At 27.2% G+C, this 10,000-nt stretch overlaps 1 protein-coding gene across 20 annotated transcripts in view; it reads right to left on the bottom strand.

Moving 5' to 3' along the window:
- LOC124426903 (ras GTPase-activating protein raskol) overlaps positions 1–10,000 on the bottom strand; it is a 187,982-nt gene that overhangs the window by 62,542 nt on the left and 115,440 nt on the right. For 2 of the 20 annotated variants that reach the window (XM_046969144.1, XM_046969147.1), the window contains exon 2: positions 4,186–4,565. The exons of 15 other annotated variants lie outside the window; for them this stretch is intronic. In XM_046969144.1, the coding sequence (XP_046825100.1) occupies positions 4,186–4,288 (103 nt within the window). In that variant the 5' untranslated portion in view covers positions 4,289–4,565. Of the gene's footprint in view, positions 1–1,568; positions 1,740–4,185; positions 4,756–10,000 lie in introns of those variants that run through there. 3 more of the 20 variants (XM_046969146.1, XM_046969152.1, XM_046969151.1) reach the window with 2 other exon arrangements.

Here is a 10,000-nt window from a genome sequence, read left to right as displayed (position 1 = left end):
TGGGGTTCTTTCGAAGAACGAACGAGAGAAGAGGATTCATCCAATGAGCCAATAAAAGCGACTCTCTTCGTGTATTTATCCTATTAGCCGCGCCATAGCGCCTACACTTTGTATTTATAACGATCATTCACTCTCTCTCTCTCTCTCTCTCTTTCTTTCTCTTTCTCTCTCTCTCTCTCTCTCTTTCTCTCTGACTCGGTCTTACGACGTCTCTATGGGACAGTTAACGTTTCAAGTATCATTACTACTATTCTTTCTTTCTCTTTCTTTCTTTAAACATTCCCATCTTCCTTTATCTTTCTATCTTTCTTTTTCTCTCTTTCTTTTTCTTTTTCTTTTTCTTTTTTTTTCTTTTTTTTTTATTCTATACGAAAATATTCGGCCTCGCGCACAACGAAATTATTCGCTTTTTTTTTCCTTCTCGATATCATCAGTATCACGTAGGTACATATGTATATGCCTGTTGTTCTAATCTTGTTTCTATATATATATATATAATTAAAATAAAAAAAAAAAAAAAAAAAAAAAAAAAAAGAAAAAAATATAAAGAAAAAAAAATGGAGAGAAAAAAATGTAGCTTTCTTTTATTTCTATATATATATATATATATATTATATATATATATATATAGAATTTACATATATATTCTTTCTCTTTTCTTTATAAGCAGCTTATCTCTCATTCGATTATCCATACGTCGATCTTTCTATAGAAAAATGTTATATATATATATATATATATATATACTTTATAATTATTTTTTCAATAACAAGTTTGATCTCGATATGTTAAACCAGATCGTTCGAATTTAATTTTAACAAAAATATTATTCTTTCTTTTTTACGTAGAATAATTTTTTTTTCTCCCTCCATCTCCCTCCTTCCCTCTATCCCGCCCCCTCCTCTCTCTCTTTCTCTCCCTTTTTATTTCGAGGTCTCGTTTCCGTCAGAATATTTTTTTTTTAAAGGTAGCATATAATTTCTTTTTTCTTTTCTATTTTTTTTTTTAAATAACGAGTTTTTCCTCAAGTTCAGCCCGTATTAATCTCGATGCGACGGGAAAAAATATTATTATTATTATTATTATTTTTTTTTTATCTTTTTTTTTTCTTTCTTTCTTTTGAATAATTATTTCCTTTTTTTTTTTTTTTTTTTTATATCCCAACGAATTTATTTTCGTCAATGTGTTTGCCACTGTCCGTACATTCGTCCATCTCGTTTATACAGAAATTTTACTTTTTCAGATAAATTATTTTCTTAACGAAGAGTTCCATCAACGTTTCGAGATTATCCGCGTACGAATCTCGTTTCTATTAAAAAAAAAAAAAAAAAAAAAAAAAAAAAAAAAAAAAAAAATTATTCCTCCGAATTGTCTCTGTATGCTCCGAATTATATCTTCTTCCAATAAAAATATAATTCTTTTTTTTCTTTTTGCATTTTTATTCTTTTTTCTTCGTTTTTAAATATCTCTCACTTTAATTAATGCGATGGTAAAAAGAAAAAAAAAAATAGAGAGAAATGAAAGGGAAAAAAGTTAAAATAAAATCATTTAGAAAATATTATACATACGTTTGGTACACGACGCAATATCCTGGGAGACGTATCGAATTCTCATTTTGTTTGAATTTCTTGTGAAAAAAGGGAAACATAAAAAATAAAAATAAAAACACTACTCGATCCTCCTTCTTCCTCTTCCAATTCGATTGAACGTAGCAAAAAGAAAGTCACGATAATTTTCGACAATTAATTATCATACGTGCCGTGACATCTCGATTAAATAAATAAAAAAAAAAAAAAAATCGTGTCTTTTTTGCAATTAATAATCAACGAGAAACGATCGTATCATTCATATTAAGAATCGAGAAACAAATAAACGCATAAGCAACGAACGAATAAAAAATACATGATCATTGATCACAACAATTCGAACACTTTATAAAAATAACAACGAACGAATGCATCACTGCGATTAATAAAATATATATATATATATATATATATATATATATATAAATTATGTATAAATATAATAAAACGTAATTGTTCAAGGACAAATTGCTCAAAACACACACTTATTATACGAAATCACAAGCACGTATGTATATATAATACGCTTAAGAAGATAAATCTTCCAAGGAATTAAATCGATCGAAAATGTTTCGAATTAAACTCGCGATAAACTCGAGTGACAGGATACGCATTTAAAAAAAAAAAAAAAAAGAAGAAAGAAAAAAGAAAAAAAGAAAAGAAAAGAAAAAGAAAAAATAAATAAAGGAAAGAGAAAAGAGACACAGTGATAACGATAAATGCATCAATTGATCAACATCCATCAATATTATTTTCACATTAAAAACAAAACAGAAAAAAGAAAATATATATATATATATGTGTGTAAAAATCAATCTCAGCGCAGACGAATATTAAAAGAAAAGAAAAAAAAAAAAAAAAGAAAAGAAAAAAACAAAACAAAAATAATAATAATAATAATAATAAACCGATATCTTGTCAATGGATATAATTAAAATTGTTCACAGCGAATTGCACGCAAATGCATGAAAAATTTAATTGGAAATAAAAAAAAAAGAAAAAAAAAAAAGAAATAAATAAATAAATGAATAAAAATAAACAAAAAAAAAGGAGAGAAAAGAAAAAAGAATAAAATTCACGCCAGAATAACAAATCAATCCTTCGTTATAATAATTCACGAACAAAGAAATTAATTTTCAAAAAAGACGATGATAACGATGATGATTTTAATGATGATGATGACAACGACGATGATGAAAACGATGATGATGATGATGATGATAAAGAAGAAGAATAAGAAGAAGAAGAAGAAGAAGAAGAAGAGGAAGAGGAAGGAACAAAATCAGACACTCAGTTTCGATCTCCTCTCTGCTTACAGATCGGAGAGCAAGAAGCGTACTGTCGCGAACGGAGGCGCTGGCTATGAAAGTAAATATTAAAAGGCGATCCCGCCTCGTTCGTGCGAGATCAAGCGTGTACGCTCGCGCGTTAAGTGCCGAGAATGTATGTCACGTGGGTGCCAGCATATAAGATGTTCCTACCTATCTTTACATGTATATGTATATATGTATATACATATATATATATACATATATTTATTTAAGTATATGTATGTAAGTGTGTGTCCCCCTCTACAGCATCCTTCTTCACTGGACCAGAAACGAACGAACGTACTTCTTCTTAAAGGATGTAGTATGTATGTATATATGTATATATATATATATATATATATATATATATATGTATGCATGCATGTGTGTATTTTATGTTTATACGTACGTACGTACGAACGTATTTCTTTGCCGTTAGAAACACTTTAGAGTGAAACATTATATTTGTAAACTCGATCGATCGTGTACTACCCTTCAAATATCATTTCGTACGATTAGTTGTATATATTATGGTTTATATGTTAACCATTTGTCGATATAATAATATTTTAGAAAATTAATAGAACGAATCGATTTATCATAAAATAGAAAAGTTTCTATATAAGATGATTTTACAAATCATTGACACACACACAATCTCTTCACCCTGTTTCTTGCGATTCTCTTTTTGAGCTTTCTTGTTTGGAAACTAGAATAATCGTGGTTTCAGAATTCGAGGAAAAAGTAATTATCGTATGATCTCTCTTTCTCTCTGTCTCTCTCTTTCCGAAGAAAAAAAAAAAAATAAAGAAGAAGAAGTATAATTAATTTTTCAAATCGCTTAAATACTATTGCCTCAATCCAACTCGACATATAATCCAATTATTTATTTAATATGTTTTTACGATCATTAAAAATTATTTAACATAAGCAACACGCACAAATCAAATTATTATTATTATTATTATTATTATTATTATTATTATTATTATTATTATTATTATTATTATTATTGTTACTATTATTACAAAATTTAATTACGATTTATACACATAAATTTTCTTTATATTACAAATTGACAAAAAAAAAAATATATATATATATATATACACGTATACATAAACGAACAAACGTATTCGCAAACAAATTAAACAAAAATTGACATTTCTATCAGATAGATCTCTATATCTATATCCTATATATATGTATATATATATATATATATATACAAGCATACACACACATTTCATATATATAATACATATATATATGTGTGTATATATAGATACCTGATTCAAGATCATCGTGATCGGCACCACGAAGACAGGAATGAAAGCTTCGTGAGAGTCTTCGTCCACCGGGCGAGGCACTTTCCGTCGAGGTTGCCTGCATGATCGATCGATCAATCGGCCGATCGATCGATCGCACGAACTCACCAAACACCTCAACACTTAGTAAATTCACTTTTCCACTAGTCTCGGTCCAACGCGATCAAAACGTCGACGTCGAGTCATTTCTTTCTTTCTCTCTTTCTTTCTTTCTTTCTATATCTATTTATCTCTCTCTTTCTTTTTCTACCTCTTTCAATTCGTGTCACGGATTTTATATTCGTTTATAGAAACGATACACGAGCAAATGGATCCAACGATCGTTAATTAAAACAAGTTATCTGTTAAACGATTAATAAACATTTAAGTAATCACGAAACAACAACCAACAACAACAACAACAAAAACAACAACTTGAATTATCGCTGATCTCCAATCTCACTTTTCATTGAAAATATAATAAACAAGATTTCTTTTTTTCTTTTCTTTATCTATACGCGTCTATTTTCTTTTTCTTTTTTCCTCTTTTCCTTCTCCTCCACTACTACCATTTCCTCCTCCTCCTCTTCTTTTTCTTCTTCTTTTTCTTTGTACGAAGCAATGACGATTATTAATATTCTATCGAATTCTTTCATTCTTATATTTCTCCTGGACGAAGAAAGAAAAAATTTTTTTTTTCGCTAACCCTACGCTTTTTTCCTTTTTTTCAGATACGTTTATACATATATATATATATATATATATATATATATATATATATATATAAACGTAAAATGTTAAAACATTAATCACAGTTCTAATTATTATTAATTATTTGATGAGTAAATCGATGGGACATTAATACGCCAATCGTAACATGAAACTACGTGGAATATCTGATAACGTTACCGACCTATCCCGCGGTTAGAATAGTACTGATCCGCGCTGTCCTTCGAACGAGCGCTTTGTTTACCTGTACGTACCGTAACACATTGTGTAGACTCGTTTCAATAACGTTTCCGTTGTATTTATATATATATATATATACGTACGTGTATTGTACGTACTTGTACACATTTAATGTGAATTACAATTTATACAATACGTAGTAAGGATTCTATATCGATTTCTTTTATATAAAAGTAGTGAATTTATATATATATATATATATATATATATATATATATATATATATATATAAATATAAGAAAATCTATATACATTTATAATGCATACATGTATATATGAAATATATTTGTACATGATATATTTCATTGCAATAATTAAATAATAACTTACTTTATGAGAAAATATTTTCGTTGTAATTTTGTCTATTTTTTTTTTTTATTTTTTTTTCATTTTTATTTTTTTTTTTCTTTTTTTTTTTTTTTTTTTTTTTTAATCACCCCTTTTGAGAATTTCGATTTGACGAGATTATATCAAATACTGATTAGAAAACGTTTAGATTTTCTCTTCGTTACATCTGCCTTTTACTGGATCTATCAGCTTTGAAATATGTCAACGACGAGTTAGTTACGAAGCAATAGCCACAACTAGCCTAACTATATATATATGTGTGTGCGTGTGCGTGTGTGTGTGTGTGTGTGTGTGTGTGTGTGTGTGCGTGTGTGTGTGTGTGTGTGTATACCTTTTAGACCATGATCGAACTACTACCATCATTATCACACAACACAACCAACTATGGCAAATCGAAAGTGTAACTTTAAACGAGGATAAGAGAATTTTTATTGCGTTATATACGAACGAATCGAAAATATATTAGTCCTTCTCTTTAACGTATAATGACGAGACGATAACGTTTCATGGCATTCGTTAGAATCCCCCCTTCTTCTCCCTGCTTCCTCCAACTCATTAATCCTATCCCATAATTTTTCTCATAACGATTTTATATTCGATTCATTTCTCGTTTGTGGGACGTATCTACGTATGTACGTATAACATCGCGGATGCGTAAGAATTGAAATAACCTAAGAAGAGATAAATCGACGTTTATTAATAATACACAGGGATTTATTCGAAATAAGATCTTTTTTTTCGTTTATTTTTGTTTTTTCTTTCTTTATTTTTCTTTTTTTTTCTTTTTTTTTCTTTTTCTTCTTCAACACTTTTTTTACTTCGTCAAATTCCCTTTGAGGATTCTTTCACATATTTTTAAATATCTATACAATGTTTTTCAACGTACATCAAAATCGAATCGATTATTACGTGGAAAGGGGAGACTCGCGTTAGAAAAAAAAAAAAAAAAGAAAAGAAAAGAAAATTTAATGATATTGTAGCGATTTAATAAAGAGAGAGAGAGAGAGAGAGAGAGAGAGAGAGAGAGAGAGAGAGAAAGAGAAAGAGAAAGAGAGAGCTTCAGAATTATGAATCTGACAGTATTAATCTGTGAGTGAAAGAGGATATTGGAAAAATGTATGTTTTCTTTCTTTTTCTACTTTTTTTTTTTTTTTTTTTTTGTACATACATACATTTCTTTTCATATATACGCTCAAAAGATTGCAATTAGTTATCGGAATTTTATTGGTCATTAAAAAAAAAAAAAGAAAAATAAATAAATAATTAAAAAAAAAAAAAAAAAAAGGAAAAAGAAATGCAATCGTTGATACAACGAAAATATGAAAATAAAAAGATATGGTGTAACGATCGAAGAGACCGAACAAAAATGTGTGAGTGTGCGTAACATTTAAATTACATGCAATTGCGTTTAAATCATCACTACGGCCGAGAAACATGTCGAAATGGAGATCAAATCGAGAAATTCAATTGGCAATGTGTGAATCGACCTTTAAAATGTCTCTTCTTAAGTTATGTACGTCGAAGAATGTTGTTTCACTATAATTTTTTTGTTCTCTTTTAATCCTTTTTTCTTTTTTCTTTTTTTTAGATATAAAAAAATCTTCACATTTTTTCGCCTAATCTAAAAATCATTTTTTGTTCGAGGAATGTTTCTCACGGAGATATATTTATTTATTTATTTATATATATATATATGTTTTTTTTTCTTGCTATTATCAAAAATAAGTGATTATAATTTTGTCAGAGATTTATTCAACTGAAATCAATGGATCAATTCGATTGTAAAATTCTTTTTATATCCTATCGAAAATATTATTGAAAACGTGACCAGAAAGTTATTTTTTTTTCTTTTTTTACGAAGGAAAAAAAAAGAAACGAAAAAAGAACGAGAAATGTTCAAATTTCACAACTTTTATCCCGAGAAATGAGACGAATCGTTGACAAAGAAAAGGAAAAAAAAAAAGAAAAGAAAGAAAAAAAAAATATATTCGCCCAATTATTTTATCAAAGAGTTTTGATGGGAAAGATAAAAAAAAAAATGAAACAAAAAAGAAGAAAAAGAAAAAAAAAACATTTTTCCAATATTCTTTTTCACGCACAGATTAATACTGTCAGATTCATAGTTCTGAAACTCTCTCTCTCTCTCTCTCTCTCTCTCTCTCTCTCTCTCTCTCTCTCTCTCTCTCTCTCTCTCTCTCTCTCCCTCCTTTATTTAATTACTACAATTATAATTATAAATAATACTTTTGTATATATATATATACAAAATACTATATATAAAATATATATATATATATATATATATATATATATAATACTTATGAAAATACTATATAATTTTATATATATATATAAAATATATAAAATACTGATAACTTACGAGAAGACATTTTTATTTTTTATTTATTATTATTTTTTTTCTTATTGATTGACGAAACATCGATATCTATTTGCAATCTTTTTTATGTGTGTGTGTATGTATATGTGTGTGTGAACTAATGGCGAACAGAAATATAGATTTATGTTATATAATATTATAAATGATATTTCATGAATATAAATCACTGAAACTGAAATCTGATCGAAATGAAGAAACGAAGAGAACTGATATGCGTGTGAATCGACCTTTAACGAGCAAAACAAACTCTCTCTCTCTCTCTCTCTCTTTTTCTTTTTCTCTTTCTCTTTCTCTCTTTCCCGACGGAAGACGTTTTCGGTGTGAGGATATAGCCATGCTTAAAATAGAGAAGATTCAAGATACCAAAGGCGCGTCTCTCTACGGTATTTCGAGTTAGCGACTGGCTATAAGAGCTCTTATATATTTTAAGGATCATCGTACGCTATATGAGCCGATCATTTGTGCCAAATCTTATTAACTTCCGAAAAATAATCTGTTAGAAAAAGGAAAAAAAAAAGAAAACAAAGAAAAAAAGAAAAGACAGAAAAGAAAAGAAAAATGAAAAACGATTAAAATTGAAATACATTAGTAACGTTGTAGATTATTTTATTAAATCAAAAATAACAAATACATTTCATCAATTTGGCACCAATTCAATATTTATGTTATGAGCTTCATTATTTAATTAAGAATAATTATTTTTAAAAAGGTAAACATTACAAATAATTTCATTTAAATGAATTAAATGAATTGAGAAAAAACAAAAAGAAAGAAAGAAAATATAAAAAAATTAGATTCCAAATTTTGTTGGCGAAACATCAAATAAATAAATAAATAAATAAATCTTAAAATTATCTACTACATTAGTAAGATATTTTTTATTCATTTATATTTCATTTCTAATATAAAAATTAAAAAAAAAAAAAATCTGTGATTTAATTATATATTTATGTAATATCGTTTGAACGATTCTGATATAAAAAAAGTTCGTTTGCTATTATTAATCACAGCAAACAAATTTCATGCTAATTTTATACAAAATTATCATACACGATAGAATAGTATTAATAATTATGATTTTCGTGATTGGATATACCAAAGAAAACAAATCTTTTTCTTCCTTTTTCTTTTTTTAATTAGAAAAATTATGCAATTATGAAAAAAAAAAAAAAAGAAAAATAAAAAAGAAATATATATATATATACGTATATGTATATATATAATAAATAACTTGAATTAAATAAGTTGAATGTTCGGAAACACCATAAATAATAATTGTGTTGATAAATTCGTGGATTAAAAAAAAAAAAAAGAAAAAAAAAAAGAGAGAGAGGAAAAAAAAGCAGGAGATCGTAGTAAAGGCCTGAAAAAAAAATTCAATTTCTAATCATAAAATCCTAATGATCTTAATATATCGTATTCCGTCAGATGATAAATGTCATCATAATTAATACGCATAATAATATATATATATATAGAAAGTCAAAGAGCTTCGTCTTGGTCAATTCAAAAAGGGAAGCGAAAATGAATTTTATCATAGTATTTATTAGCCATGGTGCTTCGAAACGTTAACAATAATCCGTACGCGACCTCGTGAGTTGCACAATTAAATCTAATTTCAGGAAACGCGTTACGTGATCTGAAATCGCGAAGGCCACTCGACTAGAGGCGGCTAGAGTTCATATACGGGGTGTCTACGAAATGTAAATCTTCTCGAGCGATTCTTTTCTAAAGGAGAATGAAAGAAAAAAAAAAAAAAAAAAAAAAAAGTTAACATTAGAAGTATCGAATTCGTTTCAACGATAGATTTCGTTTATTTTTTCTTTTTTCTTTTTTTTTTTTTCTTCTCTAAATTATTAGTCATAATTACATCGGTACGACGTTAATTTGCAAATTGTCCTTATCTATTTATTATCGTACAATTAAATAAATTAAAAGTGACGAAAACGAAATATTCTTTGTTTTTCTTCATTTTATTTCTTTTTTCCAAATAATCTGTAGAAAAAAAAAGAAGAAAAAAAAATAGAAAAAAGAAGAGAAAAAAAAAGGAAAAAGAAAAAGAAAAAGAAAGAAAGAAAAGTG

The sequence above is a fragment of the Vespa crabro genome, chromosome 9 (genome assembly GCF_910589235.1).
Source record: "Vespa crabro chromosome 9, iyVesCrab1.2, whole genome shotgun sequence".
Classification (NCBI taxonomy): domain Eukaryota; kingdom Metazoa; phylum Arthropoda; class Insecta; order Hymenoptera; family Vespidae; genus Vespa; species Vespa crabro.
Note: the sequence above shows the minus strand (reverse complement) of the source record. Positions and strands in the feature narration are given on the sequence as shown.